General features: G+C 49.8%; 1 protein-coding gene across 1 annotated transcript; it reads left to right on the forward strand.

The window, feature by feature from the left end:
• Window positions 1-2427: 2427 nt before the first annotated feature.
• On the forward strand, window positions 2428-13342 carry FAM210B (family with sequence similarity 210 member B). Its single transcript, XM_006049067.4, has 3 exons — window positions 2428-2677; window positions 10124-10299; window positions 10807-13342. Exons 1-3 carry the CDS (start codon window positions 2492-2494, stop codon window positions 11021-11023), a joined length of 579 nt encoding a protein of 192 aa, XP_006049129.2. The 5' UTR covers window positions 2428-2491; the 3' UTR covers window positions 11024-13342.
• The last annotated feature ends 273 nt before the right edge of the window (window positions 13343-13615 follow it).

Below are 13615 nucleotides of genomic sequence, written 5' to 3' on the forward strand. Positions count from 1 at the left end.
CAAGTGAGGAAACCACCAGCTTAGACAGTTGGAATCACTTAACAGAGATTCTAAATCAGGCCTGCACCGCATCAAAGTTGTGATGCTAACCACCAGCTCACGAAACAACAAAGTCTTATTTTCACTGCATCGCCACTGCTGGCACAGGCAGGTGTTCAGAATAATGAATGCTGATTGGAAATGAACAGAGAGGAGGCATGAAGCCATATGTGGGAATGGGTAGTTTGGTTTGCTTTGGAAAAGGGGACTGAAGCAGGAGGTGGAGAATGGTGGAGGGAAACAAGTAGGTGGGCTGGAGCCATCAGTTAAGACCCAGGCTTCCCCTGAGAGGTAGGAGGCAAGGGTGTGTGCCAAGAGGGAAGGCATCAGGGCAGGAGGGAGGACCCCAGGTGGGCAGAAAATGTTTAGAATAGGCACTGCAGAATCTGACAGAGAAAGAGAACTGGAATAAATACAGAGGTACAATCAGAATATGTAATCGGAGAAAACAAGGCAATTTGTCCCAAATACTGTCCACTTTTTATTTTAACACAGTCTGCCAGATTTTAACACATTCCTAGAGAAATTAGCCACAGTGAGTAACTCTGAGGCCCTGGACCCCCAGGCAGATTCCCCTGGAAACTGGGGCAGAGTAATTCCTCCATCAGAAGGGAAAAATCCTTTCTTCTTCCTCCAGCATCCCAGCCCCCTTTCTGTTTCAACCCCCTCACATACACACTGACTTGTTCCCTTCCCCCTGGTACACGTGCACTTCCCATGTGACACTCACCACCACACATGGGCACACAGGCCCATCCACTTTCTGGAATTACCATTCCGCCATACCACCCCTGCAGCCATCCTCCTCTACCTCCCTGCCAATAGAACCCCAACTGTGTTCAGGAGGACAGTGTGCCTGCTTTGATCTAGGCCAAGTCTGTTTCTTTGCAGGATCCTCAAATTCCAGAGTCCCCTGCAGCTAACAGTATCATGTGACTCAGTTCTACCCAGTGAGACAAGGTGGGGGCAGGTTAGGGGGCGGTCTTGAGGTACTGAATTTGAGCACACGGATTCCCATCCCTTTGTTGTGCACCTTCTGGTCAGCATGGCTATAATTTCCCTTTGCAGCTAGGTTTCTGGGTACTAATTTCTTTCTGCCAACTGGATGCACTCATAAAATATTTTGAAGGCAGAGGCATCCTCCCGTAGCTTGGGTTGTTTGCTGCTGGTTAACAAGTTGGGAGAGATGTGGGGTTTTCTGCAGCAGAATCCAGGTGTCCAGTTGCCAACCCACGAGTGTGGACAGTTAGTGGGGACAGAAGCCGCAGCTTGACCCTGCCTTCTGGTATCCAGTGGCCTGTTTTGTGGAAGGCAGCTGCAGTGGCAGCTTTCTGATCCTGGGGTCACTGTCTCTGGCAGTGTTCTCTAAAACTCATTCTTTTCGCTAGCTTGCCCCTGACACTCACCTTCCCGCTTGTGACTGAGGGGCCACTCCCCTTGCCCCCTGGTGTTGCTCTAACCAGAGTCTTTCCTGGGGGCCCGGCCACTCCTCCAGCTTTTCCAGTGGTTTTCCAAGCAACAATTCTCCGTGCTATTTTTTCCCCCTGCTTAAAAATAGCAAAGATCTAGAAACACTTTGGATCCTTGCTGCTGCTGCTGCTAAGTCACTTCAGTCGTGTCCGACTCTGTGCGACCCCATAGACGGCAGCCCACCAGGCTCCCCCGTCCCTGGGATTCTCCAGGCAAGAACACTGGAGTGGGTTGCCATTTCCTTCTCCAATGCATGAAAGTGAAAAGTGAAAGTGAAGTCGCTCAGTCGTGTCCGAACCTTAGCATGGACTGCAGCCTACCAGGCTCCTCCGTCCATGAAATTTTCCAGGCAAGAGTACTGGAGTGGGGTGCCATTGCCTTCTCCGAAAGTTTCAACCAAAAGTGCTACCAGGGGTCAGTCATGAGAAGAGGATGAGGATAAGAGGCCTCGGGGAAGGCTTCGTTTCTGTAAGTCTCAGTTTTTTCTGCAGAATGGAAACCAAAAATTAGTATCTTTATTGCAGTTAACAGTCGAATACTGTTGTAGATTGCAGTTCCTAAAGATGGTCACGACAATATTTCCCACTCCACAAGCCCTGCCACCCGTGGCCTTGCCACTTCCCATCAAGTCGGAGGAATCTAACTCCTTCTCTCTTCAATCTGGGCTGGGCTGGCCTCCGACTCGCTCGAAACCAACATGATGAGTCAGGGTCCTTGGGGCTGGAATTAACCCGGTGTCAGTCAGAGCCCGCTTTTCCAGCCCTCGCATTGGGCGCAGGATTCCAGCTCCGGCCCCGCCCACTCCGCGGGGCTCCAGCTCCGCCCTCGCCGCTCTGGCTGCGGCGGGGCAGGCGGGGCCTAGGACTGGGCACGACTCTGGCCCCGCCCCGCCGCTCGCGGCTCGGGCTCCCGCGGGCCCCGCCCACCGCGCTGCTCCCCCTGCGGTCTGCTGCTAGGGCGGCAGCGCCCGGCTCTGCGCACCATGGCCGGGCTGCTGGCGCTGCTTAGCCCCGCGGGCCGGGTGGGCGCCCGGGTTCGTTGCCGCGCCACCTGGCTCCTGGGCGCCGCCGCCCCTTGTGTCCCGCCGCCGGTGTTCCTGCCGCTGCTCGGGCCCGGGCCGGACGCCCAGCTGCTGCGCGCCGCCCGCGGGAACTACCAGGGCCGTCAGGTAAGCCTCCCCACCCCCACCCGGATCCCCGGGCTCCCGGATCGCTGGTCCACCTGCGCCGGAGGAGAGCTTTACACGCGCAGCTGCTGAGACCGGGCACCTTCAGGTCCCCAGACCCCAAATCTCTTCAAGCCAAGGAAGCGATCTCCCAGTTGACAACCGGGGAAACTGAGGCTCAGGGGGGGCGTGGCGAATGCCCAAGGTCGCAGCCTCCAGGGTATCCCAGTTGCCCAAAGCTGGGCCTGCGCTGTGGTGGCGGCCAAGAGTATTGGAGGTGGGGCTGGACTTGGTATCGACGTTGTCATCCGGCGCTTAGAGTTGTTCCCTTTGAAGTCACGCTGGGGCCCCTCGCTGGGCTGAGGAGGAAGGCTCGGTGGGTGCTGCTGTCTCTAACACCACCACCACCTGCCCCCGCACCTTCCCCCCCTCCCCCCGCCCCCGCACCTTCCCCTGCCCCCGCACCTTCCCCCCTCCCCCCGAGTACTTGCTGCCACTCCCTTTTTATCTAACCGCGAGTGCAGGCCTCCCAGTTAGACTGCGGGCGGGACTCGCGCCTGAAACGCAGGGTTTCTTCTTTGTGTTTATCTTCACTTGCCTTCTATGCATGGTAAGTGGAAACTGGTTTTCATTCAGAATGCAAATGCAGACTGCTCCTTTCTGTAAATATGTTTCAGTTTGATTTTGAAGTGGGTCTCCTTAAAGAAAACAGGTGGTGAGCAGTGCCTTCTGGAGATGCAGAACTCAGTTGGAAGGAGCAGTGCCTGGAGCTTTGCTGCTCTGGTCCAGCCTGCCTGCATCCACTCACCAGGGTTGCTGCCTCACCCTGTCCGCAAGGTCTCTGAGGCCTGGTTGCTGACCTTTCAGGGGGCTAAAAATAACACCTTCCCAACAGTAGTTTGGGGACCATTCCATGAGCTGGTGCAGGCCTGAGCATGGTGTCCCTGGGAGCCAGTGCTTCTTGAATGTTCCATAGGCCTTTGACCCATGACCTAACCATGCCTCCACCACAGATGGAGAAACTTCCTTCTCTGCCTTGTGCTGCGCCATCTGACAGGCTAGATCTTATCTTTGCCTCCTGAGCCCAGCTTGGGGATCTTCACATGCCTAACACCCTCCGCATACACCCAGCTGACTCCTGGTGATTCTCCAGACATCAGCCTAGCTGTCCCTTCCTCCTGGAAGCCTTCCCTGACCACCAGTGATGCCTCGGATGCCTCCACTGGCCTCTCCTCAGCCTCGTGGGAGTACATCTTCTACGCTCTCCTCATACGGAATGTCCTTCTGATTTGCTTGTCTGTCTGGTTAGCCTGGCACTGGCAGGTGTGTGAGTGTGTGTGTCTGTGTGTGTGTCTGCAGGTGTGTGCGTATGTTTGCTGCCCTCCCTCCACCAATCCCAGCCACCACTGCTGCATTTATTAAAGTAAGGAGGCTGTATGAGAAGAGTCAAGAAGTTTGGAGGAATAAGCCAAAAATCTTGCTTAAAAGGTCAGATTGTTAAGAGTGACACCTGTTTTCATTCATGCAGTAAATAATATTAATGATAAACACTATATTGTGTTTACTTTGTAACAGGCACTGTTCTGAGTACTTTGAAAATATCAATTCGTGTAACTCTCACAACAACCCTGAGACATAAGCAATACTATTATCTTCACGTAAGCCCAGAGAGGTTGAGTAACTCTGTGAGAAACACAGAGATTACCTGTCAGAACTGGGATCCAAACTAGTCTGGTTCCAAAGCTTTTGCTCTTAACAACTGTTCTTCACTTATTTGTGAGTGTCTGCTCTGGGTTGGCACTGCTTTGACTCACTGAAAGGCAGCATGTGAGGGAGAACTGGGAGATGAAAACGCTGGGGCTCAGAGAGCCAAGCCATCCTCAAGTGTATGAAAGCACGTTTATCTAAAAACAGACACCGGGGGAGGTACGAAGTTATCTCCAACCAGGACAGCGACTAAAAATATATCACAGGTTTTTAAGGTGATATCTCACCAAGAAATGAATGTTTGAAAGAGTCCTATTCCTTGCAGGTCACCTCTTCATAAATTCCTTTTATTTTAACCTCTTTCGTCTCCTCCAGGCTTAGGAAGAAAAATACATGATTCACAGTGATTAAAGAGATTTTCAAAATAAAAGGAAGAAAATTGTCCATGTTTAAAAAAAAAAAAATCTAACTCTAGAAAGTTAAAAACTAACCTTGGCACTGGCTAACAGGAAATTGTCCATGTGTCTGAATATTTTGTCCCTCCTGTTGTCTGGCAATAGATACTTGTTATTCTGTAGCTGGAAGTCTGGCTGCCTTTTTATTTTTCTTTTTTGGCCAAAAGGCCATTTGCCAAAATAGAGCTTGCACAGAAGAGGGAGGAAGAGAGAGAGAGTGGCAGCTCCGCCCCGTCCTGTGAGTGGACAGATGGGGCAGAATGAGGTTCTGTCAGGCCAAGTGTTGGGGTGGGAGTGAAAAGGGCTTTCACTCATCGTCATCCACCCCAGGACATGGTTTGGCTCTGGGAGCCATCCTATCAGCGCCCGGCAGCCCTCCTCCGCAGCCAAAAGGCGGGTGGGGACCTGTTTATCAGAAAGAGCCTAAGCTCCCAGCGGCCATTCCGGCTGGTGGGCGTCGGAGAACTGGGAGCGTGGGTGCTGGCCGAACAAGGGAGGCTGAAGACAGTTTTCCTTCTCCCCTCCAGAGTCCTGAGGTTCTGGAACAGGCTCTTCCTCTAGGAATGTTCAACTCTTGGGGGACAAGAAGGAGAGTCTGTAGTGCAGAACCCAGTCTGGGCACTGCCAGCCAGCTCACAGCTTCACCCCAGAGCCCCGGTCTCCCATCTGTCAAAGTGGAAGTCACAGAGGTACCTGTAGCATGAGGTCGTGAGGGTTTTTATAAAACCTTTAAAGTCCTAAGCTCAGTGGCTGGCTCAACAGAAGTGGCCTCTCCTGAGAATACTCATGGTTTTCCTAAAACCTTTCAAAACATGATAGGCTTTCCTGCCTATCAGAATCAGTCTCTGGGACCCCATAAACGGATACTGGCTCAGCGATAAAGAATCTGCCTGCAGTGCAGGAGACGTAGGAAATGTGGATTTGATACCTAGGTCAGGAAGATCTCCTGGAGGAGGAAATGGCAACCCGCTCCAGTATTCTTGCCTGGAGAAACCCATGGACAGAGAAGCCTGGCAGGCTACAGTCCAGGGGATTGCAAAAGTCAGACATAACTGAGCAACTAAATCACCCACCCTTTTTTTAACTGTTTGTTTTCATAAGTCTGAAAACCCCCCGCAGAAGTTAAAGCTAAAGGCTGTGAGAAAATAACAGTTCATCCCCACCCTTAAGGCCTTAACACTTAATTCCCAGGGACAGAACAGCCTTTAATGGTACTGAAATTTAATTCCAGGATGAAAGCTTCCGGCGGGGGGGGGGGGGGGGGGGTGGCGCGCGCGCACGTGTGTGTGTGTGTGTGTGTTTGTGTGTGTGTGTATTTGTTTTTTCAGTCCTAACTGCAGTTTGGGAACAAAAGAGATGCTCTTTCAACTGGGAGGTAATGAAAAGACTCTTAACTCATAAATCTGAGTTTTGTACCAGCTTTTGGGAGAAGAGGGGCAAATGAGTAGCAGTTGCGTATGATTATAAATCATGGATGACTAGACAAATTTTGTTTTCTTTTGGCCGCATGACTTGAAGGATCTTAGTTCCCTGACCACGGATTAAGCCCTTCCCCCTCAGCAGTGAAAGCAAGGTGTCCTAACCCCTGGGCCGCTAGGGAAGTCTCAGTTCTGAGCAAGTTTCGATCCAAGACTGAATTCCACCTGCTCATCACCATGCCCAGAATGTGGCTCTTCACTGAGCCTTCCTTCCTTCCTCTGCTTTTGTACCTTACCTTCCACAAACGTGTAGCACGTACACTTTATCATTCCAGCAGCTGACTCAGAGCCAGGCCCTCCTGTCCTGCATGAAGCCACGGTGAGATCCTGTCCCAGAGGTTACCAGGCACAACAACGCTCCCAGACACAGCAGACATTCTTTGTCAGCAAAAAATGTGCTATGGTTCCTAGCTTAGCCCGCAGGATAAATTTTAGAATCCATACTTTGTATTTCAGTTGAATCAAATTCTACTTCATAAAAAGGAATGAAGTTGGATACCTGCTACAATGTGGATCACCCTTGAAAACATGATAAGTGGAAAAAGCTGCAGTAATCTGTTCAGGCTGCTATAACAAAAATACCATAGACTGGGCAGCTTAAGCACTTCCCAGGTGGTGCTAGTGGTAAAGAACCTGCCTGCCAGTGGAAGAGACATAAGAGATATGGGTTCGATCCCTGGGTTGGGAAGATCCCCTGAAGGAGGGCATGGCAACCCACTCCAATATTCTTGCCTAGCGAATCCCATTGATAGTGGAACCTGGCAGGTTACAGACCATAGGGTCGCAAAGAATCAGACACAACTGAAGTGACTGAGCACTCAAGCACAGGTGGCTTAAACAGCAAACATTCATTTCTCACAGCCCAGGAGGCTGTAAGTCCAAGATCAGGACAGGAGAGGGTCTGCTTCCTGGTTCATTGCCAGCTGTCTTCTGTCCTCTTGGCATGTCCTCACATGTTAGAAGGGACAAGGTAGCCCTCTGGGGTATCTTTTATAAGAGCCCCGATTGCATTCATGAGGGCTTCACTCTCATGACCTAGTCACCTCCCACCTCCAAATACGGGCAGGGTGGGGATTTTGTTTCATTGTATGAATTTGAGGGAGGGGAGGCAAGTTGCACAAACATTCAGTCTGTAGCGGAAGCCAGTCACCGAAGGCCCCGTGTTGCACGACCCTATTCATATTAAAAACATCCAGAATGGGCAAATCCGTAGACGGAAAGGAGCTTGGTGTCTCCATTCTCCCCGGCAAGACGGGGGAGAGGGGAATGGGAAGTAACTGCAGATAGAGTAGCAAAAATCTTCCAGAATTAGACCCTGGTGATGACTGCACAATGGCAGACACACATGAACCATGCAACTGTATACTTTAAACGTTAAGGTGGACTTAACGGTTTGTAATTTCTATGTGAGCAAAACCATTTCCAAAGTGGATGGGCCCCTCCCTGGGGAGGAAGAGAAAATGCACGTGGGACGTGGAACGTTAGATGATGAAGTCAGGTTGGAGGGAAACGCACAGGAACCACAGGGTGAGGGGCTCTTGGTTTTAAAGAGAGCAGTCCGGGAGGGCCTCCCTGTGGTGGTGCTGGATAAAGATCTGGAGGCAGTGCTGTGAGGCCCTCTGGGGAAAAACTTCCTGGCAGATGGAACAGCAGATGCCAGGGCCTGTCGGGCCTGGCCTGTCCTCCTTAAAGCAGCAAGGAAGCTGGGCGGCTAGAATGGGAAGCAGGAAGGAGAGGGGTTGGGTGGGGGGTGGTGTCTGGAGGGCCAGCGGGGCTAGTGCACAGACTACTTTAGCTTCCAGGAGGCCTCTGAGCGGGGGCGGTGCTGTAATCCCACCTCGGATTTCACAGGCTGTCTCTGGCCACTCTGTTGAGGGGTCAGAGGTAGGATTGGGGGACAGCTAGGAAGAAGCCGTCACAGTCACCCAGGGAGGAGGTGCGGAGCTTGGGCCAGGGTGATAGGAGTGTTGGGTGGGGAGGGGAGGGGGGTTAGTTTGGACCTGGTGGGGTTGGCTGATGGCTGGTTGTGGGAATCAGTGACTCAGGTTTCAGGCAGAGCATCTAGGAGGATGAGGTTTGCCGAAACAGGGACAGCTGTGACCTGGAGAGGAGCATGTGGGTGGGAGTGGGTCAGGAGCTTGTCCAGACGTGTTGTGGATGTGTGACTGTGGACATCACAGCCAAGGCAGATGCGCCAGCTCAGAGTTCAGGGAAACACACATCTGGGTCACCACCCGAGGCGGGGTGTCAGCAGGGCCCAGCTGGTGTCATGCGGGGGTTTGGACCACTTCTCGCTCCCAGTGCCCTCCCTTGGTGGACACACGGAGTGACCAGAGAGGAAACCCAGCGGCCACCTATGCCTCCAGAGCAGGGCGGGGCGGAACTGGGAGGACCGCTGCCTCATTCGGTTTGGAGGCTGCTGATCTGGATATCTGGGTATCATTTAATTTCATTCCTGGGGTCGCCATGATGCATGTCATTGTCCCTACCCCCAACCCCTGCCTTGCCAGCTTTTGAGGTATGCCTGTGCCCCTGCATGTTCTAAAAATATAAGGAAATGGCCTCCACTTCAAAGTCCATAACCGGAGCTGGCTGACCCAGATCCTGTCCTTGAGAAGAGCTCTGTCTGTGAGGTCTGTCATGAGAGCTGAAGCAATCCTTTGATGAAAAAGCACTCTCTGCGTGGAGGAGTTTTGTCTTTTGAACCCAATATTATTGTTTTTGTTTCTCTCAAACCGTACCAGGCCTTGTAGATGCTCAATAAATGTTAATGGACACCCTACACAGTAAATCATTTCTCTGCAAACCCCCAATGCTGTATTTATGGCCTAGGAACTAGCCCTCCCCCTATATCTGTTCAGATCTCAGGGATAAACCTTGATTCCAAAAGTAAATATATCATAGCTTCTGCTCCCATTTATTTCACACCCACAGGCTAGAGTCTAGCCTGGTTGTCATGTGCATAAGACAACACCCGTTTGTTTTCTTACAGTCAAGGAGGTCAGAAGCCCATGAGGTCTCATAGGTGCTAACCTCAGGGCATCAGCAGGGCTGGGTCCTTCCACCTGCTCTGGTGGTGGTGGTTTAGTCGTGTCTGACTCTTGTGACCCCATGGACTCTATGTAGCCCACCAGGCTCCTCTCTGTCTATGAGATTTTCCAGGCAAGAATATTGGAGTGGGTTGCTGTTTCCTTCTCCAGAGGATCTTCCTGACCCAGGGATTGAACCTGGGTCTTCTGCATTGCAGGCAGATTCTTTACTATCTGAGTTGCCAGGAAAGTCATTTCCTGTCTTTCCCAGCTTCTAGAGATGCCTGCCCCCTTGGCTTGCCCCTTTCCTCCATCTTCAGAGGGAGTAGCACCAGCCTCTGCAAATCTGACTCTGCTTCTCTCCTCATGTCAGCTTCTCTGACCCTGCTGGCTCCCTCCCTTCACTTACAAGGACCCTTGTGATCACATTGGTCCCACTCAGAAGATCCAGGATGATTTACCCATCTTAGGATCCTTAACTGAATCCTACCTGCAAAATCCTTTTGTCACATAAGGTAACATATTCACAGGTTCCAGGGCCTAGGAACTAGACATCTTTGGGGCCATCGTTTTGCCCATCACATGTGGTACCCAGCCCTTCAGTGCACTCAGTGGCGTAGCGGGCATTAGCCTCAGCTGATGAAGAAAGAGAGGAACTCATCTCTCATTGGATAAGAAAGAGCAGAACATCGCATGATTCTGAAGGTGGTGATGTGGTGATGACCACTCACATCCTTGCACCTGCCCTCAAGTGTCTCCCTTTCTTTGGTTTGTGTGCAGGACCCCAGCAAAATCACTGTGACCACAGGCAGCAATATCAAGGGCACAGAGGAGGAAAAGCTAAGCAAGTCGCAGCAGCTGAAAAAGATTTTTCAAGAATATGGTGCCGTGGCAGTGTCACTGCACATTGGAATCTCATTAATCTCCTTGGGAATGTTTTACATGGTTATTTCAAGGTAAGATTGGGACAGTAGTAGGTATTCGTTTTTTGCTATCATGTAAGAGTCTTTGAGCGGAGAAGACAATGGCACCCCACTCCAGTACTCTTGCCTGGAAAATCCCATGGATGGAGGAGCCTGGTAGGCTACAGTCCATGGGGTCGCTAAGAGTCGTACAGGACTGAGCGACTTCACTTTCACTTTTCACTTTCATGCATTAGAGAAGGAAATGGCAACCCACTCCAGTGTTCTTGCCTGGAGAATCCCAGGGACAGGGGAGCCTGGTGGGCTGACATCTATGGGGTCGCACAAAGTCGGACATGACTGAAGTGACTTAGCAGCAGCAAGAGTCTTTGAGAGTAAGAACTTTCTTCCTAAGACTTAGTATTCATCTAGCTACCTTTACTTACATTTTAAAAAAATAGTGTAAATCTCATAGCCAAATTGAGTGCTTAACTTAGTCCCTTGCTGTAGTAAATATCTTTTGTGTTTCTGTGTTTGTCTGTCTGTCTCTCTCCCCTCCAGTGGTGTGGACATGTCAGCCGTCCTACTTAAACTCGGCTTTAAAGAGTCACTGGTCCAGTCGAAAATGGCGGCCGGCACAAGCACCTTTGTGGTGGCCTACGCCATCCACAAGCTGTTCGCGCCCGTGAGGATCAGTATTACCTTAGTTTCTGTGCCCTTGATTGTCAGATACTTTCGGAAAGTGGGAATTTTTAAACCTCCAGCGGCAAAGCCTTGATGAACTCTTCAACTGTGGGCCTGAAAACCTATTTCTTGTAAATGACACATGCTAGATTGGTTTTAGGATGTAGGTTTTGTGGTGGGTGGGTAGCAAGGGCTAATTGTTGCATTCTCACAAATAGGATTTACTTTTGCCAGCAAAAATTCAGGGTTTCAAATCATTGTAGTTTTTCTGCTTTAAAGTTTGGGTAATGCTATTCATCACAGGGCTTGTCTGCATACTCTAAAAATGTCAGCAGAACACCACCAATGAGTTGTCATGTCAGACAAAACCGTCAGCCAGGAAATGTTCCTTCCAGAAGACCATTGGTGAGGGTCTGCCTGCAAGAGCCTCAGGGGTTCGTCTTTGCTCAAATTCTTGAAGGGTGGTGATTCATTAAGCTGATTTTTAAAATTCCCCTTCCTCCCATACATGTCAGGCTGCTGCTGCTGCTGCTGCTAAGTCACTTCAGTCGTGTCCAACTCTTAGTGACCCCATGGACTGCAGCCTACCAGGCTCCTCCATCCATGGGATTTTCCAGGCAAGAGTACTGGAGTGGGGTGCCGTTGCCTTCTCCAACTTGTCAGGCTGCCTGCAGTTTAATATGCAGTATTGTGCAAAACAGAGTCCAGTGCTACAATTAATGAAGCAGAATTGAGGACTTCCCAATATGTAATCAGGATCTAAATTAGCATCAACACTTTGACATTCATTACACTTGTTTGGGCAAAGAAAACAAACAAGTATTTCTGGTATGTTTCATTGATTCCCAAACATCTTCAAATCTGGACATGTAGAGCCTGCCTCAGCTGGTTTTTCACAAATTTCATTAAAATAGGTCAGAATCATTTGTCTCTTTAGGTAAAAAATGGAAACTTTGTCCAATAGTAATGGCATCAGTTGGCTCCACTGCATGTATATGGAAAACTGAGACAATCTTGGCCTAACTCACTCTGTCTCAGACTTCAGACATTCCAGAATCACTGTCACAATGTTTACACTGAGTTGCTATTTCTATTTTTTAATTGAGTTAAAATTATGTGTGTAAAAAAAAGATTTTGTATCACTCTCTAAAAAAGGAAAGTTACTAGCAGTTTCTGTAAATAAGAGGCCACTACAAAATATATAATACAGTAATAATACAAGCCGGGGAGGGATGGAGCCAGTTTACCAGATAAAGGGGGTGTGACCTGAGACCCCACATTCTCTGTTAGGGACATTTAAGAATAGAAATCGAAGCACACACACTCAAATTGAGACTTTCTCTGCGGAATAGTCAGAAGCAGGCAACAGAGAAGGAATGTCTTCCGGTAGGCTTCAGCGTCACTGACAGCCGCCCCGCCCCGGGCCGGGTTCCTGCAGGGCACCTGCTCCACACCCAGGAACCCCACTGTAACCCGTCTGCCCCTCTGCCATGGATGAGGGGTTGTGTTTATCTTTCTGGCTCCCAGATTTACTTTTTATTTTAGTTTTTTGGTTTGATTAACTACACTTGTGACAATCAGAAAACTAAAGCAACTGTGAACTGATCGTCCTGGTTTTACTGAGCTCGGACTATTGACATTTTCCTAGTTAGACCTTAGTGATCCACATCAATCGGTTATTTCAGTTAACTTTTAAAAGTATCTTCGTGGGACAGATTCTCCACTTGCAAGATCTTTAAAGTGCATTGGGTATTTTCTCCCCTTTTAAAGCAGTTAGCCCATTGCCAAAAAGTTTTAGCCATTTAAAGTTGGAACTGTCTTTCTGGGGTCTAATTCCAAGGACCATGGACACAGCAGAACAAGATGAAGGCACCAGGGCTAGGTAATTCCTTGTGAGGCAGGACCAGCACTTCTGTGTTGCTGTCTCTATGGCAACAGTTAGCTGTGGGCTCCTAACCACCTTCCACACCGGCTTCCCAACCCATTCACATCCTGAGTAATGCCTATGCAAAAAAGCCCACAGGGATTCCTCCAAGTTTAAGGGCTTAAATCTCAAACTTTGATTCTGTTTGGAGAAATGAGAGTGGACTGAAAGGGCAAGCAATAAATTATCATACCAAATAGCCATAGCGTTTGCTTCTAAGCCCCAACGCCACTCCACTCCTGTGGCCAGTGGTCAAAACAGAACAGAGTTAACTAGAGAGGAGAGAAAGTCAAAGGATCAGGGAACTAGAGCATTATGTGAATTCACCAGCAAGATGTACAGATTGCTTGTATTTTGTTTTTATGGAACTAGGGGAATAGAACTGATTATCTATTTTAGAAATGTAAGCCATTGTTCACCTCTAATTTTTTAATCTGACAAAATGAGCAGCTTAAGTTCCATGAAACGAATAAACACCTTTGTAAAGTTTGTGAAGAACCTGTTACTCCTCTTGTGGTAAGCCATCACTGCTGCCAGTGACAAACCAGCACTGCGTGGGACTAGTTTGCTAATGTGGCCCCATTGCAGTGAGCTCTTTTCTGGGCCTGTGTGGGATTGTCTCGGGCAAATGTGGCTTAGCTAATAGCCCTGGTGGGATTAGTCATGTCATGTTGACCACGGCTGGGGTAGATGGATGAATGGGATATAAAGCTCAAGACTATGGGAACTGGAAATTCCTTTGTCCTAAGGCAATCGGACACT

The sequence above is a fragment of the Bubalus bubalis genome, chromosome 14 (genome assembly GCF_019923935.1).
Source record: "Bubalus bubalis isolate 160015118507 breed Murrah chromosome 14, NDDB_SH_1, whole genome shotgun sequence".
Lineage (NCBI taxonomy): Eukaryota > Metazoa > Chordata > Mammalia > Artiodactyla > Bovidae > Bubalus > Bubalus bubalis.

Excerpts from the sequence above, each read along its gene's own strand:
- FAM210B (XM_006049067.4), top strand. The coding sequence starts at position 2,492 with ATGGCCGGGCTGCTGGCGCTGCTTAGCCCCGCGGGCCGGGTGGGCGCC. Across the intron at positions 2,678-10,123 it reads GGAACTACCAGGGCCGTCAG|GACCCCAGCAAAATCACTGT; the intron begins GTAAGCCTCCCC and ends GTTTGTGTGCAG. Across the intron at positions 10,300-10,806 it reads TTTTACATGGTTATTTCAAG|TGGTGTGGACATGTCAGCCG; the intron begins GTAAGATTGGGA and ends TCTCCCCTCCAG.